Source organism: Dermacentor andersoni, chromosome 1 (assembly GCF_023375885.2).
Source record: "Dermacentor andersoni chromosome 1, qqDerAnde1_hic_scaffold, whole genome shotgun sequence".
NCBI lineage: Eukaryota > Metazoa > Arthropoda > Arachnida > Ixodida > Ixodidae > Dermacentor > Dermacentor andersoni.
The window spans coordinates 6,366,993-6,393,242 of NC_092814.1; the positions used below are offsets into that span (position 1 = coordinate 6,366,993).

A 26,250-nucleotide genomic window follows, 5' to 3' on the forward strand; every position below is an offset into this window, starting at 1 on the left:
TATCCACGTCCCAGTAACACTACACTAGCGTTCTACTGATAGTGGTTGGCGTTCGTGCTCCCGTCTGGTTCGATGCGGATGTGGAGTGGTGCGGGTCCCGTAGCCGACGTCGGAGTGCTGTTCGACGTTCTAGGGCTGGCGTCGCTGGCGGCGTCGTTGGTTGCGTCGTACACCCTCCCGGTCCAAGCGCCCGTGGAGGTGTGGCCGATGATGTTGGCGTTGGGGCACCACCCGGAAGGGTGGCAACAGCGGTAGAGACACCCCTGGCCGTAGCAGGTGGTGGCGTCTTCCGTGGGCTCCCCGGGACCGGCTCAGGAACGGCGGGAAGTCTGCGGTGCAAAGCCGTAGAACACGAGCTCACCGGAGCAGTAGCCGGCGTCGCTCTCTTCCGGTCGAACCGTCCCTCACCCGCCGAGTCTCCGCTGCTTTCTTCTTCCGCCCCGTGTCTCGCCCTTCCTCGGCCTTTTATAGCCTTGACGTTAGTCCACGTAATCCTTCTCTTCGTCTTCTTCTCTTCTCCACCAATCATCGCTTTCCATCTCACCGGATACTTCTCCACCAATCATCTCTTGTCACCTCACTGCGAACCTCTTCTTTATCTTCTTTTGTCTTCGATTAATCCACGTCATTCTTACCGCCATCCTCGTCTTCTTGAAACCTTTCTTCGTCTACCATTTTATTTTATCTTCCCTCTTATATGTGACACATTTTTCTATCACCTGATGGATAGTGTGAATATGGTCTATTGTTGAGTAGCCTTTACAGAATCCTGCCTGGTTCTTTGGTTGACGGAAGTCTAAGGTGTTCCTGATTCTATTTGCAATTACCTTAGTAAATACTTTGTAGGCAACGGACAGTAAACTGACCGGTCTATAATTTTTCAAATCTTTGGCGTCCCCTTTCCTATGGATTAGGATTATGTTAGCGTTTTTCTAAGATTCGGGTACGCTCGAAGTCATGAGGCATTGCGTATACAGGGTGGCCAGTTTCTCTAGAACAATTTGCCCACCATCCTTCAACAAATCTGCTGTTACCTGATCCTCCCCAGCTGCCTTCCCCCTTTGCATACCTCCCAATGCTTTCTTTACTTCTTCCGGCGTTACCTGTGGGATTTCGAATTCCTCTAGACTATTCTCTTTTCCATTATCGTCGTGGGTGCCACTGGTACTGTATAAATCTCTCTAGAACTCCTCAGCCACTTGAACTATCTCATCCATATTAGTAATGATATTGCCGGCTTTGTCTCTTAACGCATACATCTGATTCTTGCCAATTCCTAGTTTATTCTTCACTGCTTTTAGACTTCCTCCGTTTCTGAGAGCATGTTCAATTCTATCCATATTATACTTCCTTATGTCAGCTGTCTTACGCTTGCTGATTAACTTCGAAAGTTCTGCCAGTTCTATTCTAGCTGTAGGGTTAGAGGCTTTCATACATTGGCGTTTCTTGATCAGATCTTTCGTCTCCTGCGATAGCTTACTGGTATCCTGTCTAACGGAGTTACCACCGACTTCTATTGCACACTCCTTAATGATGCCCACAAGATTGTCGTTCATTGCTTCAACACTAAGGTACTATTCCTGAGTTAAAGACGAATACCTTTTCTGTAGCTTGATCTGGAATTCCACTATTTTCCCTCTTATCGCTAACTCATTGATCGACTTCTTATGTACCAGCTGCTTCTGTTCCCGCCTCAGGTGTAGGCTAATTCGAGTTCTTCTTCGTGTAGGCTAATTCGATCTTTGTTCACTGCAGTGCACCTTGCTGAGCACGTCCACATCTTGTATGATGCCAGGGTTAGCGCAGAGTATGAGGTCTATTCCATTTCTAGTCTCGCCGTTCGGGCTCCTCCACGTCCACTTTCGGCTATCTCTCTTGCGGAAGAAGGTATTCATTATCCGCATATTATTCTGTTCCGCAAACTCTACTAATAACTCTCCCCTGCTATTCCTAGTGCCTATGCCATATTCCCCACTGCCTTGTCTCCGGCCTGCTTCTTGCCTACCTTTGCATTGAAGTCGCCCATCAGTATAGTGTATTTTGTTTTGACTTTACCCATCGCTGATACCACGTCTTCATCGAAGCTTTTGACTTCCTTGTCATCATGACTGGATGTAGGGGCGTAGACCTCTATAACCTTCATTTTGTACCTCTTATTAAGTTTCACAACAAGACCTGCCACCCTCTCGTTACCGCTATAGAATTCCTGTATGTTACCAGATATGTTACCGCGTCGTGTACTGATGCAAATAAACATCATTGTCATCATTGTCATGTTCTTATTAATCAGGAATCCGACTCCTAGTTCTGGTCTTTCCGCTAAGCGCCGGTAGCACAGGACCTGCCCGCTGTTTAGCACTGTATATGCTTCTTTTGGCCTTCTAGCTTCACTGAGCCCTATTATATCCCATTTACTGCCCTCTAATTCCTCCAATAGCACTGCTAGACTCGCCTCACTAGATAACCTTCTAGCGTTAAACGTTGCCAGGTTCATATTCCAATGGCGGCCTGTCCGGAGCCAGGGATTCTTAGCACCCTCTGCAGCGTCGCAGGTCTGGCCGCCGCCGTGGTCAGTTGCTTCGCAGCTGCTGGGGACTGAGGGGCCGGGGTTTGATTGTCGTGTTCATATAGGAGGTTGTGGCCAAGTACTGAACCAGGGTGGCCAATCCTGCTCTGATGAGGGAGTGCGTTGCCGGTTCTGGTCACCGGGATCAGGCCACATTCCAGGCTTCTTTATGCAATTTTATCAACACGCGGATTTTTTTTGATCCGGTGGAAAATTGCGCGGCACCGGTATTCGAACCGCGGACCTCTTGCACGCGAGGCGGGTGTTCTACCTATACGCCACCGCTGCACCGGTATTTGGTATAGTGCATATGTGCATTTAGTATAAACGAAATGAAGCCTCAGCCTATAAAAGCGATTTCTCATATCATTGTTCGGCCACTCTCTCACATATTCAGCTTAATTCTTTGCACCGGAACGTTTCCTGATAAACTAAAGATCCCAAAGGTGACAGCAATTTTCAAAGGAGGCGACAAAGGCGACTTTAGCAATTACCGGCCTATCTCGGTCTTGCCGATATTCTCAAAAGTTCTTGAACAGGCCATTTATTCTTTTCTAAGTTTTTTCAACAAAGCAACATAATAACTAAGCAGCAGTATGGATTTTAAGAAAACAACGATCTACTGAAGCGGCCCCATTGGAAACAAAAGATAAAATTATTGCCAACTTCGAGCCCAAACTGTTCACTTTAGGATTGTTCCTTTATGTCCGTAAAGCATTTGACTCGGTAAAGCATGGCATATTATTAAGCAAACTGTATAAATATGGTATTAGAGGATAGCGTTAGATCTGGTTGAAAGCTGCCTTAAAAATCGCCTTCAATACACTTCCATTATTGACTTCAAATCTAGGATGAGGCCTATCACATGCGGCGTTCCTCAGGGGTCAATTCTTGGGTCAATTGTTTTTGTAATTTATGTAAATGATATCTTAAATGTACCACACACGCGTCATTTACCATTATATGCAGACGACACCAGCGCTTTCTTTGCCGGCACGGAATTAAAATCATTAAATGATCAGGCGAATGATTGGCTGCAGGAACTGTCAAAATGGCTTAAAATTAACAGTTTAGAATTAAACATGAAAAAAAAACAAAGTATGTTATATTTAGACGTCGTAATAAGCCAGCTCCTGACGAGAACTTTCTTCATTTTCGTAATCAAGAAATCCACCGAGTTACATCATAAAAGTTTCTTAGTACACTTTTTAACGAACACCTAGATTGGTCTATGCATACAAATATTGTCCGTGCAAATATGTCATGAGGGATTGGTATAATATGTAAATTGCGAAGCTTGATTCTAGTGTGGTTAAAGAAACAGTTGTACTACACCTTTGGTACACTCACACATTCATTACTGTTAAACTGTGTGGGGTACCACGACAAAAACTACCATGAAAAATATACTTGTACTCCAAAAAAAGTATTACGTATTATTGAAGGTGAACCATACCATTGTCAAACAGCTCCAATACTTAAAAAGCAACAAATCCTGACTATTCGTAATATATTCCATAAGAAAATAGCTACTCTAATATATAACAAAAGAGTGTCTGATCCATCTGGTTCCGTAAATAAATACCTTCGAAGAGATCACTGCCACGACTTGCGACATACGTTTTATAAAAAGGAAAAGCTGCGCACAAACTACGGCACCCACAAGCTCGATTACCTAATACCAGATTTCTTACACAAACACCCTAATGCACTGTCCATTGTCGAAAGAAGCACTTCTGTCCACGCCCTGAATAAAACTATGCATACCTACCTATTATTATTTCAGTAGGGACGGACTATGTAGGCAAATGATCGCCTTTGTTGTACGGAAGTGTTGTTGTCCTGTTTTCAATGTTGTTCATTATATCGTCTAGTGTTTGTATAATTTCTCTTGAAGTCATCATACTTTACATATATTGCGTATCCTTGCAGTTATATATGGCTTCCACTACTTTTTTCACTTTCTGAAACTATGAATTGCCGTTTTTTTACTGTTCTCTTTTTTGTTATTCTCACTGAGTGTTTGTGCTTATGGGTAGCTGGCGCTTTGTCAGGCATTTATTTGCCTTTTCGCCAGCGTCCACGAAAAAACTGTACATGATTGTCCGAAATAAACAAACTTCAAACTTCAAAATTCATTACCGTGGAGCCACGCGGACAAATTTTCCAGTCATACATTTGTTTCTACTTGGAGGACTTTTACATCTTGTCCACAGATGAATCTATTGGTATCATCAGCGTAGGGTATTATTTCTGGTGTAGAGGGCACGTTAATTATATCATTTATGTAAAGCAGAAACAACAGCGGCCAAGGATTGATCCTTATGGATCTCCATAATGTATCTGACCTAAGCTGGTTTTTGCATTCGTAATATTTATTGACTGGTGACGATTTAAGAGGTAATTCTTTTTTAATGTGAGAGTCGTCCCGGTAATGCCATATTTATATAACTTGTACAGTAAAATAGGGTGCTTAATGGAGCCGAATGCCTTTTTAAAGTCTAGAAAAACACCTACTATATATATTTTCTGCTCAAAATTGTCTATTATCTTGTCCTTAATTTTATTAGCGCCATTTCAGCAGATTTCTCTTTCTAGAATCCGTATTGCTGGTCGGGGATGATATCGTTTCGCTTGCATAAGTTTAGTAGCCTGATGTTTATAACTTGTTCAACTACTTTCGAGAGGATTGGTAGGACCGAAATTGGCTTATAATAATTTATATCATTTCTATCAGCTCCCTTGTGTATGACGGATACTTTTGCAATCTTTAATTTATCTGGAAATATTCCGGTACTTAAAATCAGGTTGCATGCATAAGTGGCTGACTAATCATGCGACTGATGGATTCTTTAGGTTGAATTTTAATGGCATCAGCACCACATGCACTGTTATTTTTTTAGGTTTTTCATTACTGTGGAGATTTCTAATTCTGTAGTTCGAAACATGAACATTGAGCTTTGGATGTCGAACGTGATATACGTTGTAAAATCACAGTTACTTGCCTGATATTTACTTGAAGACCCTGATATAAGAAAGTGCTTCTTAAATTTGTCAGCACGCGACGCCCCTGTGTCAGGCACACCATTTATAACGAGTTCAGAGATGCCGTCTCTTTTGTTGTTGGACATTAGCTTGTTTACTGTATTCCATACTTGTTTAGGGTTGTTGCAGATATCAGTAAACGTATGTTCGTAATAACGAGTCCTGGCTTTTTTGATATCAGAGCTTAACTTATTACGAATTTGTTTATATTCAGTCAAACGGTCCATATCTCTCGTTGTGATAAAAGAGGCAAATAGTCTGTCACATTCTCTAATTCTTTTCAGAAGGTCGCCATTTATCCATGGTTTTCTGACTTTTTTACAGTTTTTGAATTCTGCTGTAGGGAAGCCTTGATTGTAGATCTCGGTAACTGTTGTAATTAAGGCGTCATATGCTGCGACGGGGTCAGACAGCTGAGGAACATCTGCCCAGCTTGTTTCTGCTACTAAGTTTTTAAATATTATGGTCTTAGCTTCATTGATGATTCTGTATGTAATGGGTGCACATGTATTGGAATGACTCTGTCGTGTACAGTAGGGCTTAAAGAGAACATAAAAATTGGTAAATGGTCGCTAATATCAGCTATTAGTACACCTCCTTGCATATCATCCTTTTTGTAGCTTGTAAAACACACATCTAGTAAACTATGGCACATGTCTGTCACTCTAGTTGGCATATGTATTACATTAATTCATTGCTTATAATCAAGCAATAAAGGATCGATATTGAAATCACCACAAATAACTACAGGCAACTTAAACTACATGCACTGCTCTAACATATCTTCAAGAAATGCTAAAAATAGCCTGTGATCCAGAAGGCGGACTATATACAACAGCAAGTATGCTACCAGCACACTTTAACATGAGACACTCAACGTGTTGATTTATTACACACGACTCATCTATGGTGAGATAATTTAAGTAGTTCATTACATAAATAGCCACACCTCCCTCTCTCTTATCACTCCGTGAAATTGATACGCATTTGTATCCTGGACACTGCATACCATCATAATCGTTGGTGAACCAAGTTTCAGTGAAAGCTAAAATTTCAAATTTATGGACTAATGCATTTAGGAAGATCTCCACAGAATGCTGTTTATTCCGAAGGCTTTGAGCATTGAGATGGAATGAGGAAAATCAATTTTTTTTTTCGCGTAGGTGCTTTGAATGTTTGAACGAATCAGCATCATGACAAGAATATGTGAACGGGACTGTCATTTTCAAGGGTTTCAGTGCTATCAGTTACCGCGATGCGCGTACCTCCCGTTACTCAACGTATATTATCCAGATCGTTTGTCGTGCTAATCCTGATAACTCGGCTGCGGGGGCCGCGACGAATAAACATTTTTCCATTCTTTGGCCAAACTCATGCTCTTTTTCTTTCGCCGTTTTCTTCGTTGTCCAAAAGAGCGTCTTGTTCTGTGCTGTCAGGTTTTTATTAAAAAATACTAAAGATTTCGTTTCCTTTAGCTGTCCTTTTTTTGCAAGCCATGCGTCTCTGGTTGAACGGGATACGAAGCGTACAAGAACAGATGCAACCGTCTTAGCACTCTCCCCGACCTCATTGTCATTGTTATTGATAGACCATGAGGGCAATCGATGAACAGCCTCAACATCTGCCTCGGAAAGGAGCGGGAGTTCGAGATCAGTGGAGAAGACATTAAGCTTTTCCAGTAGATTTTCATTATCATGATGGGGCTGCCCAAGTATTTGTAAATTTTGACGTCTGCTGTACTGCTCTAGTTCGTTAACGTGTTGCCTTAATTCCTGGCTTTCTTGATCTATTACCTGAGCCTCGAGTTTTTTCCACTCGCTTTTCGAGGGCAGACATCTGCATCCTCCTGTTTCATTTTTCACAAAACTTCGTCGTATTTTGTGGACATTTCCTGCATAAACTGCTCAATTCCATCCACAGTGTCATTTATCTCTCCTAGTGTGTCGATTTTTGACTTAATCTTAAGTACTTCTGTGAGCACGAGACGAATATCCGCAATTTCACTTGCAAGATTTGCTTCCGGTTCCTCACTTGTTCTTTTACCACTCTCGTTGCTTCGAGCCTTAGCTGTTTTACATGCTGGGCATTTCCATGCTTTTTTTGCAGTTTCTGCCTTTTTTTATATGCGGCTTCATTTACCCTTGAACATGTGCCAACATGATACATATAATGACATTCCGAGCACGTTAGGAACACTGCAGCCTCAGAAAGCTCTTCGTTGCATGTAAGACATGGGTCAGTCATTTTTCCGATCGTCACGACAGACCGAGCAGATAGACTGTATGTCGCATAACTTGTAGAAGGTTTCCAAGTGAGCTAACGTAGCGGTGTTTTCTGTCCCGTGCAAGCTTTCAAGGCTCTCAAGGACGGCCAACCCTTTTTACGCAAGGCACTGGCCTGTGTCAAAAATCACAAAAGTAAATACATGAATTGTGAGGCAGGAGCCGTTCATGAAATTCTTTTGCCGTGTGGCAGAAAGTACGTGGGCCGAACCGACCAATGCCTGAATGACAGGCCGAGGCAGCATCAAAAGAATGTTGGAAATGGGAGAGAGGGCCACCTGGCAATTCATTCTGGAGATTGCAAATGTAAGCAAAATTTTCACGCATGTGCTGTGGTGGCCAGAAGCCGTGACAAATGGGTTAGATTAGTAATCGAGGCCAGAAGGATCATTGAGGCAAGTGATATGTGTGTTCGTGTTCCATCAATCTCATTATCGCAAAAAGGAACTGCTTTACCTGAACGTGAATGTGCACAGATGAACTTTGATAGCGCTCCCTGTGTAAAACAGTGGGGTTTTTCTTGATTCAACATTTTTGGAAGTAAAAAAGGCGCCCTGTGTGTGTGTATTTCTCTGTGTGTACGTCGTCGTCGCCGCGCCTTCCACATCAAATCATGCTCAACCAACACGCTCAGCTATTCATCCTAATATTATAAAACTAGGTGATATTGAAAGCAGAGCATGCTATATCACACACTTCACATTTGGACAACTAAGAAGACACTGTGAACGACAGGCGAATGGGGTGTCCGACCTTTGCAGTTACAGCACTGTACTTGAAGTTTACTGGCATTATTAGCACAAAGTTCATCCCAACTAAGTCTGAATACAGTGAGCGCATACGTAGTGTAAACAAAGCATTCAAGTCATTACAATAGATGAACACACGTAATGCTGTGAGTAAGCAACTAAAGCGAGCAAAATACGTTCAGTTGCGTTCTCCACATTCCGCACAAATAGATTTCACATATACTTGTCCTCTTTGAAATCAGCCCAATGTGTTTGAGTTTATAGTTTATTTGACAGTCAGATTTCTTCACACATGAAGGCAATAACTAATTGGCCCACATTGTCAGCTGGGACTAAAGGGTACTAATTTATGTCCCTTACATTTACTAGTATTCAGCTGCACTTCCATACATTTACACTCACCTAAACTAACTCAGTGAGTTCCCACCCTCGTGAAATCAGCAGAAATGAGTGAGAGGGCTCTTGAATGTGTGTGTACATGTAGGGATATTACAGCGCGTGCAAGTGCTTCAATGTCATCCACATGCCAGCAATATTGTAAACACTTGTCCCTTTCTGTGCCCCACCCCACTTTTGTGCTGGGAAAATATAACCTTTTTCTTCGTGTGCTTCATCATAAGCACATTATCTTTGTGCACTGCAATGAACAGTAATTCTGGGCCTGATTTTAGATTACGAAAATTTTGGTCCGCTCTATAGGTGCACTGGAGAGCCCGGGGTTCTGCTTTCTTTAGTGGCATGGTTATTAGTGTCGGCCTCTGCCGCTTTAATCCTGTATACAAAGAAAAACGAGATCAGTTAGGAGCGAATAAAAAGAAATTGCAGAAATTTGATAACTCGAGAAACAAAAGCTTATAAGAGAGGTCTTATAAACGCCTGTTTTGGGGCTAGTGGGTACCTCGCAGTCAAAAATCAACACTAGAATAAAATCACTAGACAAAAGCAATATATCTAATTTCTTTTTGTGCTTTCATAGTTTTTTTGCAATGACGCGCTGTTTTCTGATATTATGAACCAACGCATGTACTGAAATCGACAGATTTTTTCAGTCTACAATAAAACTTTAAACTGCTAGCTCGACATGGCATAACGCGCCGTTGAAATTTTTCCAATGGCATAGAACTTCGCCGCTTCTTAAAGTAACGAGCGTACTGCTCCTCTCCAAGAGAATTTGTGGCAAATTCTGTTTCTAGCACAAACCGACACTTAGGTGCTGCTGCATCGCTGGAGTTAAATGATTATTTTCCCCTCAGGCAAGCTTCGAGCTAAATTTGGCTTTGAATTCCAGTGAACGCGACGCATTCAACAGGAAAGCCAGAAACCCACGCAAATCCACATACTACATAGAGGAAAGTGCGTAACACACCAGAAAATTCTTCAATATAAAACCGTCGTTCGACAAACGTATACCACGAAATGCAATGAATTCATTTCGCAAAGATAACGAAGGGGACAAAAAAAACATGAAAAGGGAACACGTGATTTCATGGTTAGAATCAACGCTACTCGCAATTACTAGCGACGCGATACAACGCCCTTATGAAAATCCGCGCATGAAATCTCATCGAAAGGACACCTGGGGCGCTATAACGTAGAATTATTCCTAACTTTTCTATTCCAATTCTGCAATCAGCCCTCCGCGAATGGTCAAAAGCTTTTTGGACCACCCCATTTTACCTCTCTGTCACATGACGACAGGACAACCGTGATATCTCCCCATCTGATATGACGCGTACACATTCATTATGCATGATTGAACCAAACAAAAGAAAAGTTATTTCTTATTTGACACCTTTCGACCATTAGACCTCGGCTATTGGTCAAAAGTTTTCGGGCTGCACCCACTTCACAGGCGTGTCATGCGACGTTACAAGACCGCGAAAACTCACAGCGTTAAAGTGACGTGTACGCGTTAAAGATGCATTAATATGCCGAACAAAATTGATTTTTCTACTGAATAGCTGCACGCTGTCTCGTTCCGAAAGGAATAAAAGATGGCTGCCGCCGATAGCTCAGTCACTGGCTACTCACACCTGCCGGAGAGCATGGGTTTGTTTGCTTACAATAGTACTTTTTTGTGTGGCCGTGTAACGTTTTCGAGCGCTTTGGGCTCGTTTACGACCTCGTTCTGCCAACTCTTCTTGCATCATTCTTTAGCTTCCGTTGCATGCCGCCGCGATTTTCGACCAGCCACCGCAAGCTAAGTAAGAGAAAACGGACCAATCGCAGACACCGGCACCACCCTTTTCATTCGGTTATTGATTTTCAGTGCAGTGGCTCAGCCCCATAGAATCCCTCTCCACTTCAGCGTGCTCCTCGCCTCTCGTCAGTCAATTAGATAAGACAACCCGCTCAGTGTAGGCAACGTTATTCGTTTTTAAAGCAAACAAAAGCGACCTCCTATAAATAAGGAGAGCGTTTGAGTGGTCTGTTCAGACAATCTTGCGGGTCACCGCCCGATGCTTGGGTGGGCGGTTACGCAAATTTGACGTCAGGATATTGGAATAAAGACATATTGGAATAGTTTTACGTTATAGGGCCCTTGGCTACGAAGAAAAAAAATCGCCAGCAATAATGCAACTGGAGGAAACCGAACCACGCTTGCACTTATGGCTAGTTCACACGCCAAAACTTGAATGCACGTGTCCACATTAGTACTACACGTTCAGATGTCTAAACCACAGAGATTCGTGATCTGCTGTCTCATAATAATGCAGTGGCAGAACGTAAGCATTTCGTAAGTGGGAAAATCAACCTACCGACTCGACATTGGTTCGCAGCTGGCCAACACGCGCTCGAAAGGCCCGACGATCCAGCGCAATGGCGGCCCGCCGGTGCTGAACGAACGCCCTTCCGTAGCACAGTTGTTGAAGTTGCGCTCGCTCCTTGCAATTTCCGGTAACATCGGCGCCATTGAAGATCTCTGAGATCGCCGAGAGCGTTCATCCATGTGGCCACATGACTTCACTACATGAAAATAGCCACATAACGTCGCCGGTACAAAGATATTACGATGACTGCCGCCGACAACAATCGCCTCATCCGCGGGCTCACGCCATGTGTTTGCTCCTTTCCTCCGCCATCAAAGCTATACGCACAAATGCGACGACTTCTTTCTTAGTCTATTTGTTCTCTCATTTTGCCTTACGCTTTTCTTTCTCCCTCAGAGCATATCTCTCACCGGTCCTTTCAGCTTTCGCTTTGTAACGACTTCCCTCAATGCTTCGGCGCGCTTTTGGCGCACCGAAACGTTGCGTTTTCTTATTGGCCACATACAGCTGTGAGCAGCGGGTCGGCCGCGTTTTGTCACACATGCTCTTGCTTGAAAGTACGCTTATATGCGGTGGCCTGGGCTGAACCGAGAACATACCGCTTATGCAGATGACGTTATGCAGGACTTGACTAAATGTGTAAAAGTGTACTAAATAAACGGCCTGACATTTCTTGATCTCTCGTCTCTGACTTTTATCATATACACTGCGCCAGTTTCTCGAATGAGGCTTTGACTTCTCGGCCAGTTGTTGTGCAAGCATGATGAAAAATGCAACACTCGTATTCAACGGACACAGTAACAAAGACGCATTAGAGGCGCTAGTGTCTACATCTCTGCTTTTTTTTTTTTTGTCCTGCGCATCAACGATACATACTAAACCTGACAGCAATTAGTGCTGAGGATGTCGACTTGTGTGAGATGCATGTAACTGTTTCGCAAACGCGCGTGTTCGCTTTATTCATAAAACACTCTATTTATGAGCCGGTTTATTCATAAAGGTCTCCTTTTCGGCAACTCTTGAGCTCGTCTTCCCACCCTGTTTCAGTAACCACCAAGCTCCCAGAGTCAAGAACCTCAGGGTTATACTTCCAGCTTGCTCACCTCGTAGCCTCTCCAGCCAGACGTCCGAATGCTGTGGTGCCCAGAAGGTAGCCCACACTGTCTGGCAAGAAAACAGTTCCTACGAAGAAAAGATATACGAAGGCATATAAGCGGCAGGTATTTGTTCGTTGAAGAAGATATCGTGCAGGTTCATCAATTTATTATCATTTAAATACCCTCATTTATTGCATAGGCGGGAGGGAAGGATGTGGTAGGAAAATGTTCACGTGTACGTTAAAATAAAAAAAAGCAACACAAGCATACACAGTTAGACAGGACGAGTAAAAAGAAATCCAATCCATGGTGTGAAGGTGGCTGACCAGCGAAAATGTGGCATCACCTGATCCGATAGATCAATGTGACCTAGCATTGAACAATTGAGCAATGCACGACATGATATCACTGACGGCAAGACAATTAAATGCACTGCATGTACCAAAGCTTTATTTCTTTAAAACGATAGTCACAACTGCTTTGTGGTCGCTGTGATAAACACGGAGGCATTCCGTTGCTACTCCACAGAGTTTCTTAACTAAAGGCAAATGATCTCTCTGCACATTTAGCACGTCTGAAGAGCAGCGCGATTGCGATTAGCAACGAAGAGAACAGCAACGATAATATGCAAAACGACATCGCGCCTGAGGACGAGGCCGCTGTCGCGTTGAGCACGACGCCGTTGCTGCAGTTGCCACTTCCCGGCAACTGTAGCTTATGCAACTGTATACTCTAGCGGGAAACGCATGAGGCGAACGCAACATGCTTCGTATAGTTGGAACGCGCCTTATTATATATTGCCACGTAGTAGTGACGGTGAATAAAGCAGCCAAACTGGGAAAGACGAAACTAGCGTTTTATTGGGCGAGCTTGGGCCCTCAAAAACTGGAGGATCTAATCAGCGGGTCAAGCGCGTCGGCTTTTATACATCAGTCGTCGAATGTTCCAGAGTAATCACTGGGACCCGCGTGCCTTCCACAAAGTTCTATTCGCGTTGCGCACACATGCGATCAGATTGCACAAGGTTCGGTCCCAGACAGCGGATGGAAGCGTCGATAACATTCCAGAAACTTCCGATACTTGCTGGCGCGTCCTGCGCTGTGCGATAACATTAGGCGGTGAAACGTGTCGCCTGATCAAGACAAACAAGTACACGTGTCAATAGCCCCCTCTTAGAAAGCATCGAACCGATGCTACAAACGAAAGGAATAAATGAAAGCGCCCCTAGCAAAGAGAACAACAAAATAAGGAAGTTCGTCAGCGTCCGTAAAATGGTTTAAGACGCACCACGTGGACCACTTCAGATCGTGCGCGGCGCCGCTGTGAACGCGAAATGCCGTCTGGCACAACCTCGTATTTCAGTGCGCCAATGCGTCGAATGACCTTGTAGGGTGCGAAATAGCGCCGCAATAGTTTCTCAGTCCTCGTCGGCGTATCGGGGTCCAAACCCAAACACGGTCACCGGGCTGGTACTCGACGAAGTGTTGTAGAAGGTTGTAGTATCGGCTGGCGGTACGCGGCTGGTTTTTAATGCGTAGGCGGGCGAGCTGTCGGGCTTCTTCGGCGCGCTGGAGATAGGTAGGGACGTCAAGATTCTCTTCGTCAGTGACGTGCGGCAGCATGGCGTCGAACGTCGTCGTCGGGTTCCTGCCGTAAACCAGCTTAAACGGCGTGATCTGTGTTGTTTCTTGCACCGCCGTGTTGTAAGCGAAGGTAACGTACGGCAGGACGGCATCCCAGGTCTTGTGTTCGACGTCGGCGTACATTGTTAGCATGTTAGCGAGGGTCTTATTCAGGCGCTCCTTAAGACCATTCGTCTGTGGGTGGTAGGCAGTTGTCCTCCTGTGCCTTGTCTGACTATACTGCACAATGGCTTGGGTGAGCTCCGCTGTAAAGGCCGTTCCTCTGTTGGTGATGAGGACTTCTGGGGCGGCATGTCGCTGCAGGATGTTCTCGACAAACAATTTCGCCACTTCGGCTGTCCTACCTTTCGGCAGTGCTTTCGTTTCAGCGAAGCGGGTGAGGTTGTCGGTCGCCACGATGATCCACTTAATTCGGGTTTTTGACGTCGGAAAGGGTGCCAAAAAGTCCATCCCGATCTGCTGAAACGGGCCGCAAGGAGGCACAATTGGCTGTAGTAATCCCGCTGGCCTTGTCGGTGGTGTCTTGCGTTGTTCGCAGTCTCGGCATGTTCTCACGTAACGGGCCACGTCGGCGGTCGAGCGCGGCTAATAATAACTTTCCTGTATCCTCGACAGTGCCCGGGAGAATCCGAGATGTCCAGCAGTCGGATCGTCATGTAGGGCGTGCAATACTTCTGGGCGCAGCCCTAGGGGAACAACAAGAATGTAGTTGGCGTGGACTGGTGAGAAGTTCTTCACGAGTAGGTTGTTTTGAAGCCAGAACGAAGACAATTCTCACCTAAATGCCCTAGGGACAACGTCGGTGTGCCCTTCCAAATACTCGCCAAGGTTTCTCAACTCCGGGTCTGCTGGTTGTTGTTCAGCGAAGTCTTCCGCGCTTAATATGCCAAGGAAGGCGTCGTCATCCTCATCTTGCGGCGGCGAGTCAATGGGGGCGCGTGATAGGCAACAGGCATCACAGTGTTTTCGTGCGGACATGTAGGTTACAGTTATATATTCTTGCAGTCTTAGGCTCCACCGCGTCAGCCGTCCCGAAGAGTCCTTTAAACTCGCTAGCCAACACAAGGCGTAATGGTCACTGACGACTTTGAATGACCTGCCATATAGGTAGGGCGAAATTTCGCCGTAGCCCAAACGATGGCGAGGCATTCCTTTTCGGTTGTAGAATAATTGCCTACCGCTTTTGACAACGACCGGCTAGCGTAAGCTATCACGTATTCAAGTCCGTGTTTTCTCTGGACTAGAAAGGCACCGAGGCCTAGGCTACTGGCGTCAGTGTGGATTTCGGTATCGGCGTTCTTGTCGAGGTGAGCAAGTACTGGGCGTGACTGCATGCGTCGTTGGAGTTCTTCAAATGCGTAGGCCTCCGGCGTTTCCCAATTGAACTCGGCATCACATTTATTTAGATGGGGCAGCGGCTCAGCAATGAGTGAAAAGTCCTTGACAAACTGCCTGTAGCAGGCACACATTTCAAGGAATCGACGCATTGCCTTCTTGTCGATGGGCTGTGGGAACTTTGCGATGACAGAAGTCTAGGAAGGCCTAGGAACAGAAGCTCATCGTTTGCGAAGTTGCGCTTCTCTGGCTTCAGAGTGATCCCTGATGACATCTAGTACTATCGCAAGCCACCTAAGGTGATTGTCGAAATTTCCGGCGAAGATGACGACGTCATCCAAGTAAACAAGACAGGTCTGCCACTTCGATACTGCTAACACCATGTCCATGACGCGCTGGAACGTTGCAGGCGCCGTGCACAGGCCGGATGGCATGACCTTGAACTCGTAGAGGCCGTCTGGCGTGATGAAGGCGGTCTTTTCGCGATCTTTCTCGTCGACTTCTATTTCCCTGTAGCCAGACTTGAGATCCATCGACGAGAAGTATTTTGCGTTGCAGAGCCGATCTAATGCGTCGTCTATCCCTGGTAGGGGGTATACATCCTTCTTTCTGATCTTGTTCAGTCGACGATAATCGACGCATTAACGTAAGGTTCTTTCCTTTTATTGCGAAAGCAATACTGCTCGCACTTTCGGCCCATCGGTGGTCGTGGCGCCTCCTTACACAGCTGTGCGTCACCCGGCCGTGTGACCTCACGCCAGAGCGAGAGACGGGGCCCCAGCTCGCGGCATCGTAGGTGGAGGCGAAGCCTTGCGCACCGCTGCTGCGGCGCTACCGATAGAGGGCGCTCGCTGGTGTGACGTCACGCTATACCGAAAGATGGGGCCCTAGCTCGCGGCATCGATGGTGGAGGCGAAGCCTTGCGCGCGGCTGCTGCGGCGCTACCGAGAGAGGGCGCTCGCTGGTGTGACGTCACGCTAGGAGGATAAATGGGGCTACAGCTCGGCTCCTCGCAGTGGTCGGCGCGCTGCCTTGCGCTAAGTCGGATGATGTATAGCCATAAGTTTAACAAAGGGCAACCATGCCCACACCATCAGCCGAACCAAGGCGCAGCCAAGGGTATTGCTTTCGCAATCTTTCGCGCTTAACCAAGCTAAGTCTTCAGCCAATTTTTTCTTCACCAAGACAACAGGGGATGCCCACGGGCTTTTCGTCGGCTGGATGATGTCGTCGTGCAGCATTTCGTCGACTTGTTCTCTTATAGCTTCACGTTCTCGCGTCGAAACGCGGTAAGGGCTCTGGCGGAGTGGTCGAGCGCACTCTTCGGTGATTATGCGATGCTTTGCGACTGGTTTTGTCGAATCCTCGATGACGTCGGAAAGCAGCCTTTGTATCGTCGGAGCAGACTTCTGAGCTGTTGCTGCTTAATCATGGGGAGACTTGGTTTTATGTCGAACTCTCGTTCGGGAACTACGGTTGTCGGAGTAGATGCAGCAGAATCCGAGATGACAAACGCATTACTGGTTTCCAGTAATTTCCTCGATGTACGCGATCGTAGTGCCCTTGTTGATGTGTTTGAACTCCTTGCTGAAGTTTGTCAGGAACACTTTAGTTTTTCTTCGGTGCAGTCGGGCGATCCCTCTTGCGATGCAAATTTCGCGGTCTAGCAATAGACGTTGGTCACCCTCGATGACGCCTTCTGCGTCGGCAGGTGTTTCGATGCCGACGGAAATAACAATGCGGGAGTGGGGCGGAATGCTGACTTGATTTTCAAGCAGGCTTACGGCGTGGTGACTACGAAAGCTCGCCGGCGGTATCGCACAATCTTCCGGCAACGTTATCGACTTCGACTTCAAGTCGACGATTGCGCCGTGTCGGTTCAGGAAATCCATGCCGAGAATGATGTCTCGTAAACACTGTTGGAGGATAACGAAGGTGGCCAGGTGACGGCGAACGGGATGGTTGTCGAGGGCTCCACTGAGTGGTGGCGAGGTAGTCGGCGATATCGCGAGGTCGTTCGCCAATCTGTGGTCGCGGCGCGTTAACGGCGAAACCTCGGAGTCCCATCTCAAGGTATGGGCATCGGCGGTACACATGGCCGGCTTCTCCGCAGTGAGAGCAGAGCGGGTGGTTGTCGGGGGCTCACCAAATGTCCGTCTTCCTCGCGTAGGTGCGCTGGGCGACGGCTGTGCATGCTGGCGGCGGCGGCGGACGACGGAATTGCGGCGTTGCAGGGCCCTGGTGTGGTCGTGGTGGGGTACCTTGTCGGCGTGCGACGGTGGCGTATGTCATCGCTTCTGGCTGGGGCTGCGGTAATTGTCGTTGCACCTCAGGAACTCCAAGTGATCGGTGCACCTCTTCTTTCACGATGTTGGCGATCGAGGCCACTTGAGGCTGCGACGGAGGCAAGACCTTGCGCAGTTCTTCGCGCACAATGGCCCAGATGGTCTCACGCAGATCGTCCGTGGCCAGTGATTGAATTCCTGCATAGTTGCTAGAGCTTGTACGGCAGTTGAATTACCAGTTCCGCATTTGGAGGGTCTTCTCGATGCTGGTGGCCTCGCGAAGGAACTCTTCTACGGTCTTCGGTGGGCTTCGTGTCATTGCGCCGAAAAGTTCTTCCTTCACACCACGCATGAGTAGGCTGAGTTTCTTCTCCTCGGGCATATCCGGGTTGGCGTGACGGAACAGACGGCTCATTCATTCCGTAAATATGGCAATGTTCTCGTTAGGTAGCTGCACTCGGGCGTCCAGCATAGCTTCGGCCCTTTGCTTGCGCATGACGCTCGTAAAGGTGCGCAGGAAGCCGCTACGGAACAGGTCCCATGTCATGGTCGACTCTCGGTTCTCAAACCACGTTCTGGCGGCGTCTTCTAAGGCGAAGTATACATGCCGCAGCTTGTCTTCGGAGTCCCAGCGTTTGAATGTCGCGATTCATTCGTAGGTCTCCAGCCAGGATTCCGGGCCTTCAGTAGCTGCTCCATGGAAGGTCGGTGGGTCCCGAAGTTGTTGCAGGATTACGGGGGACGCTGGGGCAGCCATTGGTGTTGTCGTGGCCACAATCTTCTTTGTCGTCTCAGATAGAAGTCCGTGCTGTGGGGGCAGTCCTTGCAGTCTGCGGCTAGCACGCTGGTCTTGGGCGATGTTGGTTTGTCCTCGGGATTCGGGCTTGGATCGCAACTTTGCAGGGGCGTTCTGTACATGAGCGCACAAGCACCTCTACCAGATGTCACGTGGTAGTGACGGTGAAGAAAGCAGCCGAACTGGGAAAGACGAAACTAGCGTTTTATTGGGCGAACTTGTGCCCTCAAAAACAGACTACGCTCAAAGAACGGCGAAAGCAGCGAACGCAGTCGACGATGGTCGGAAATCTGATCAGCGGGTCAAGCGCGTCGGCTTTTATACACCAGTCGTCGAATGTTCCAGAGTAATCGCTGGGACCCGCGTGCCTTCCACAAACTTCTACATTATTCGTGTCGCGCAGACATGCGATCAGATTACACAAGGTGCGGTCACAGACAGCGGATGGAAGAATCGATAACATTCCATAAACTTCCGATACATGCAGGCGCGTCCTGAGCTGTGCGATAACATTAGACGGTGAAACGTGTCGCCCGATAAAGACAAACAAGTACACGTGTCAATACCACGTGGTTTTGACACGCGGTTTTATTTATTGCAACGAATACTGGGGTCTATCTTGTACGCGTAGTTCCAATAAAGACAGGCACTTCTCGCTTCAATTCCTGGAATGGTTTTCTGTCAACTGTTCTGTCGGCAGAGACGACGACTTCCCGGGATGCGAGTAATATACAGCTTCACTGTAAAAATACAGAACACAAGCTCTTAGTTATTTAGCGGCAAATAAAATAGCATAGCCGTGATCAGTATAGCGGCATCCGTCACATAATACAGGAAACAAGTGTCTTGCAGACAGTTATTTCATGATGAACCAACGCGCAGTTTGGCTTAACTGGGAACCGTTGGCAGCGATAATAACGTATTAAACATTAGAAGAAGGTTGCCAGCTTTAAGAGCAGTGTAAATTGCAGCACATATCCTCTTACTAATTAAGCGTTGCCTGAAGAAGAATAGGAGGCCGCGCGCTCAATTTTCGGCTACAGCGGCCGCATTGCAATGAGAGCGGAAAGCAAAAACGTTTGTGTTGCGGGTTTTGGGTGCTCAATAAAAAAATCCATGTGCTGAAAACAATTCAGCGTCCACACAGCGGCGTCTCTCATAGACTACTGAAAATTTTTTTGAACGTTAAACCCCACAATTTTTTAGAGCAACCAGGAGGCAGCACCTTTCGTAAGCGAACGTTCTATGCTGAATAATTGCATTGTGCCATACCTACGATAGTGAGCAGATCATTTAGTTCCAACACTGGACACGCGGTAATAGAGCGATAAAGACGACCTAAACTTCTCTCCTCAAACGATATTTTGTCGTTTCAGAGTATTGCCTAGACATACCAAGTTCAAGGCATCTGGTATGCGGGCCGTCTACCTTTAGCACGGAGTAGTTGGAAAGCAGAAAACAGCGCCGCAATACGAGACAAGAAAAAGCACACAGACACGGTGCTGACCTGTGCCGTGTATGTGTACTCCTTTGTATCTCGTCCCCTGTCTTAGCGCTGTTTTCCTCCGACGGTCTACATTTATTGTCGCCTATGATTAACAGTGGCGACTCCAGCAGCATGCCGTCATCCTGGCCAGGTCAGGGGCAACTTTCTTCTGCAATTCGCCTCTGCTACTCGCAGCTGACAGTAAATGTAACTGATCCACATACCGGCCGCCTACAACAGGTGAGCGACAGGTTCTCCTGCCCTGCTTTCCTGTCTCACATGAACGCTCTCAGTAATGCAGGCTTTTTGCGGTTTAAAACGGATCACTGGGGCATAACCTGAGATCATACAAATGAGGGCAGAGCCGTTTCAACAAGTGACGTATAATATGTTAATTTGATAGAAATAATATGGACACTAAGGGACGAAGTTCCGCCTTGAGGTTCCCTATACAATCCAAGTGCGAGAAGATCACGGCCGTGCGCTTTAATGTGAAGCTGCGAGAGAAAGCAAGCGAGTGTCAGCCGAGATAGATGGTGTCTTGGTGCGGCTGCGTCTTCCTGCGCGCGTAAGCGGGGAAGGCAAGGAGTGTTCGCGCCGACTTTTCGTGCTCGATAAGCTACAGCGGGAGGCGGAGTGATATGCGCATGTTATTGTTGGCGAGCCACTGTAAAAGCTGGTGCCATCGTCGGCGTGACGTGGCATGAGGGATCACCTGGACACAGCGGCCGCGTCGGCTGCTTCGGAAACGCCGGAGCGAGCTGAAAACGAAAGTTTAAAGTCTCACCTGCACCACGGTTCTGGTTAAGTGGTGAAGCTTTACCGCCTGATGTGTCTGCTTGAGAACTTTTGAAAGTACTATAATAGGTAGTGGCTGCCTTTGGAGGCGTGCAGCATGGTAGGCTACTGCTCGGTACCGCACTGACGGATGTACGCAACGCAGCGCGGTGTCAGCCTTATTCACGCGTAGCCGCAGGGCTAGGAGCTGCGTGAAGCTTGGCTGGCGAAACTTAGAAAGGGCAGACAGCCATCGGCTACAACTCGGGTATGCAGCAATCACAGACGCGAGGGAGATTTCTGCTACGGCGCCGGGACTGCGCGATGTTCGGTGAGTAGCAGAAAACGCGCACTGAGACGCTCGCCCGCGCCCGCTGCCCGGCTAATGACATAAGGGTTTGGTCTATGAACTTGTTGATGCTAGATACTGGCAAGTTCAATGGAACGGAAAGGGAGCGTTAAGACGCACATTAAAAAGGCATGGCATATGGTCATGTTTGTGTTATGAATGAATGCACTGGATTACGAAAAATAAGCAGAGGGAAATCTCACGCTGAGAAGTCCGATAAGCATACAGTGCGATGTAATTTGAGAAATAATATTGAAATGTCCAAGACTTTCGAAGACAAATAAAGATTGAATCGTCGCGACAGCACATCACAGTCGCCGTAGGCGTCGAAGTGTCTATAACGAAATTGTTTTTGAACAGATCTGTTAGCATCCACGCAACAAAGGGTGCTAGTGTACTGTCAAATGCTCATGTGCTGCGGCCTAAAGCTCACGGCACGGTGCGAAAACGCGCTCGCAGCGAAAGGAAAGCATTGTGTGCGGACATGCATGCAGACGCGCAGTCTGTCGTTGGGAACCCGTGCGATCGCTGCATTGCGGCTTCATTCTTTTACGCTCCATTTGGTTATACAGATAGCCCACTATAATACCATATTTCACATAGTTTACTCTCAGCGTTTGCCTACCTTTCTCGCAAGAACCCGGTTCGGGAGACTCTATTGCGGCAGCGGCGCGCAGTGGCGTTCACTGTGCGTATTCGGTAAAGAGATAGCGTCTGTAAACGATTCTGTGCTTTCAGTTTGCCCAGGATTAATGTATCGGCACTCAAAATGTTCTCTGTTTTTGACAGTACTTACATAAATGTCCAGGACGGCTGCCGCGTGGTGTTTTTATTGAGCGCCCTAAGCGAAACCTATGAGGAGCGCGCCACGTGATCCCTCATACTACGCAAGGGAGGCGCTTCCGGCAGATGGTGACTCCGTAAATCCTCACCCCAGACCGTTTTATCTTCAGTAGAACTTCAGTTTGGCCTAGTTGGTGTCTACTGCATATCATATTGACCGCAAATAAAGACGGGGACAGCGGAAGAGAACACTCAAACACAACCGCCCGTGTTGTGTTTATGTGTTCTCTTCCGCTGTCACTCTCTTTATTTGCGGTCAGTATGATATGCAGACCGTTTTATCGGCGAGGAGGAGCGCAGCCTCGAATCAGCGCGCCACGCTGCTATCCTCCTCGCACTGGTATGTGCGGATTCCTTTTTCTCCCAGCGGCTGCTTGGACAGGTAGGGGTTTATTTGCGGATTAGCGCGATCTTACGTGTTCTGTCTGGGATTTCTGCGATGTCAGACGACTCAAGAGCGAAGGGCTACCACTCTGCTATATTCGGCTACATAAATAATTTTAGCAAGCAAGCGTGAAGTGGACCTTGAGCCGCGGCGACTTCGTTGACACCGCCGCTGCGATAGCTCAGGAGCGTCCGCTTTGTATTGCCACCATAAGCAGAAAGGATATGACGCCATCGCGTGTATGTTCGGAAGGTTTTGTTCCCAGTGAGCGCTCAGTGACGAACTGAGAACTGGGCACCCGTGATGAAACTGTGATATGAAAGAAAGGTGCGTTTTACCCGCCGTGGTAGCTTAGTGGCTATTGTGTTGGACTGCTAAGCATGAGGTAGCTGGATCGAATCCCGGCCCCGGCGGGTGGATTTCAATGAGGGCGAAAAGCGAGAACGCCCGTATGCATAGATTTAGGTGCACGTTAAAGAACCCGAACTCGTCCTACTGCGTGCCTCATAACGATATCGTGGTTTTGGCACGTAAAAGCCCATAATTTGGTTTTTGAAGGTGCGTATTCGAGTCGGTTAACTATTGAGAATGGATGAAGCTAACTATTTCTTCGTGCACGCACATTAAACTTATTCTGTTCAAACGTGTTCTAAGATTATCATGATTGGCAACCTACGTTCTTGCGGAAGTTGACCGAGGACGTATTATGCAAATAGTACGTGCCTACTTGGAAATGAATGTTTTCCGTTCTGTAACCAAAGCCATGCCTACCCTCACATGAGCTCTCCCGTGCTTCCGAATGTCGCCGGAAAGCTGTCGACGCGGCTTAACGCGCGCTGTATTAGTGCAGAAAATAAAGTTACTGTTGTCAAGAATAGTTGTTCGATTTCAGCTCTCATGAGTGGGCGAGATGCCCTCCCACGAAACAAAGAACCTCTTGAAAACGTCTTGAAATGGCTACAAACTGCTATAGATGTCTTGGTCTATGATAAGACTGAAAATAGAATCTCTTCTAGACATCACTACAGCACTTGGAATATGCTAGTACATGCCACTACTGGTGTCACTAGAGTCTATTTTGGTAAACACATTCAGAACGCCTAACTCAATAACTTTTTTTAGATATTTTTGTCTAAAAGTGCATAACATGCCAAACGACCGGTTAAAAGTGCGGTTACCGCCGGCCGTTGGCGTTAACGAATAAACGACGCCACAGACAAATCGAACTCGTTGGAAGCAACATAATAAGTTGGCCTTAATGTTAAATAATTTCACACCAGAACTTCAACAATCAAGGGTGTGTTATTGTTTTTCATACGGGGCGCGCACACGACTCCTGGAAGCCCTTCTTCTATGCTCGCGCATTAGGTACTGACAGCCGCCGAAGCGAAACGCCGGTATCGCAGTGACCACAGCGGTGTCACAGAGCCACCGCGCTGCGATCACTTCGGCGGCAGTCAAGTTCAAGGGTTCATTATGCCAGTTATGTCATACTAAGCCGTTCTGTACACTTATACTGGATATTAACTGGAGTCATTTAGCTATGCTGATGCTGTTTGCCGTGTGTTTTGCATCAGTGCTTCGTAACGTCGGCTGTATTGCGTGTTTTCGCCCACCGCTTACTACCAGAATGGCGGGACCTGCGTTCGCCGCCTTCGTGTCTCGATGCGTCTTTGTACGTCGCACGTTTGCATAACACTTTATCCGGTAATTTAAATACATTGCACTTCGTTTTTCGTCAACAATGTCAATATTTTTAGGTGTTACCCGCGACAATTCTTGATGAATGGGCTCTTCTGCCCTGCGGGTTTTCGTCATCTTTATTTGTATACGAGGGTTCTGCTTGTGTTCAGCAGTTCAGCACAAACGCGCCCTTTCAGGTATTAGTAATTTGTTTTAGTCGCGCATCGAGTGACACTCTTGTTTCTTGCGCAGCACTTTCGGTTCACCTCCTGAGACAACCGGGGACGAAATTCAAAATAGATGAGTTAAAAATAGTGCAGTACAAGATTCATGGGTTTCATAGATGTGATATAGAGCATAAGTTTAGTTACAAGTTGAGTTACTAAAGTGTGTGAAAAATATTTAAGGAAATTAGAAATCACTCATTAGCGCACACCAAAGCGCAGAATCGTAGACTTTAGAGACCCATAACGTGAGCACAATTTTGGCGAAATTCCTGGAATCCCAGAATTAGGAACCGGAAGTAATGATGTCAATAATGACGTCACACACAAGAAGGTGGCATGATATTTATTCGACTATTTAAGGGAAAACAGTTGACTGGCATAGATTGAACATCTGCCTAGCAGAGTGGATGTGACGTCACTTCTTCCGCTCTCACTTCTCTACCGGCGCGCATCTGCTCGCTGCTTGCTCGCTCGCTGCTCGCCTGCTCGCAACATCTGCGCCGCACGCTCGTTACATGCTTTGACCCAGAAGTATGGTGAAGGGTTCTTCTAGAAGGGTCCTTCTATTCCTTTATTTCTGCCACTGCTGCTCCTGCTACCATCAACCGTTTGTTTCTTCCTTTTTTTTTCCCCTATCCAAGTCTCGGTTTAATCCTCATGCCATGCCGACGAATGCAGAACTATCGAAAAAAATTGAGGAGCTGGAAGTTCAGATTAACAGCATGACTAAAAGCACGCATGAACTCGTCTATGGTAATATATTTGTAAGAATGAAGGAGTCTGGAATTGATGTTGCCGAGCCAAAAAAAAGAAGTTGATTCCTTGAATACAAGTGCCGAGCACTTGAACAGACTTGTAGAAGAACTACGTAGCCAAGATGCTAGCCTAAGGACGCATTCACACCGGTCAAGCGGGAAAGCGGCAGAAGGCAAGCGGATTTTCAACGCGGCGCGGAGTTCAGACTGCGCGCCTGGCCTAGCTGCCCGCGCGGCCGCTCGCGGAGCGTCACGCTTTCACGAACGCCCCGAGAGTTTGCGCCGCTTGCAGCCCTTTAGATGCACCAGCTGTTGGCGCACTTCGGTGGTCTAGCTTGCTAACCACTTGTCAAGAATGATAAGCTCGGAAGAAGTCGAAATAGTTGGCATTCTACTCGCCGCTTCTTTAGCAGCTTTTTCAAGACGAGAAGCAGAACGCTCGAAGTAAGACAGCCCGTCAAAGCCGCTGGTGGGTTCGCCCCGCCTTGCAAGAACGAGGGAGAATGGGTCATGGCAATGCTTTGCTGCCCCATCGTTCGCGCGATGTGGAATACTACAGAGAGTGAGTCTCCATTCTGCACTCCTGAGATTTGTTGTCGTGTGTTAGTTCAGGCACGTACATGTGCTCTACAGCGAATCAGTTACGCAGCACATGTGCTTTTTCTGCAGCTATTTGAGGATGCCGCCGCGCTCCTTCGACACGTTATCACAACTGCTGAAACAAAGGACACAGAAAGATGACACAAACTTCCGAAGGGCAATTCCTCCGGAGCACCGGCTAGTGCTAGCTGTCAGGTAAGGCTTCAGCGCTAATAATTTAGGGCTTACTTCTCATCCAGTGTCTTCTTACACGGTGACTGCGGCACCGCGCGTACACCTTGGTGTTTTTCAACGTCTTTTGGCTCAGGTTCTTGGCTGCCGGGGAGACGCTGCGCTCGTCATCTTTCAATTTTCTGTCTGGACGCTCTACGGCTTGCGTGATTGTCGCCCAAGTATGCCAGGCCATCTGGGACGTCATCGGGCCGACTTACGTCGCGCGGCCGACCGCCCCGGATGATTGGCTAAAGGTAACGTATTCGTTGTCGTCTATGCATGGTTAATGTTGCTGTAGATATTGCTGTACGCTGACTGTATTGCACAAATAATTGCAACACTTGGTAGGAAGCTTATTCATAA

At 47.0% G+C, this 26,250-nt stretch overlaps 1 protein-coding gene across 1 annotated transcript in view; it reads right to left on the reverse strand.

Annotated features, from left to right (window-relative positions):
- Positions 1 to 26,250, reverse strand: part of LOC129380402 (synaptic vesicular amine transporter-like) — a 1,298,997-nt gene that overhangs the window by 632,917 nt on the left and 639,830 nt on the right. The window contains exon 11 of the mRNA XM_072286030.1: positions 12,517 to 12,595. Coding sequence (XP_072142131.1) covers positions 12,517 to 12,595 — 79 coding nt within the window. The remainder of the gene's footprint in view (positions 1 to 12,516; positions 12,596 to 26,250) is intronic.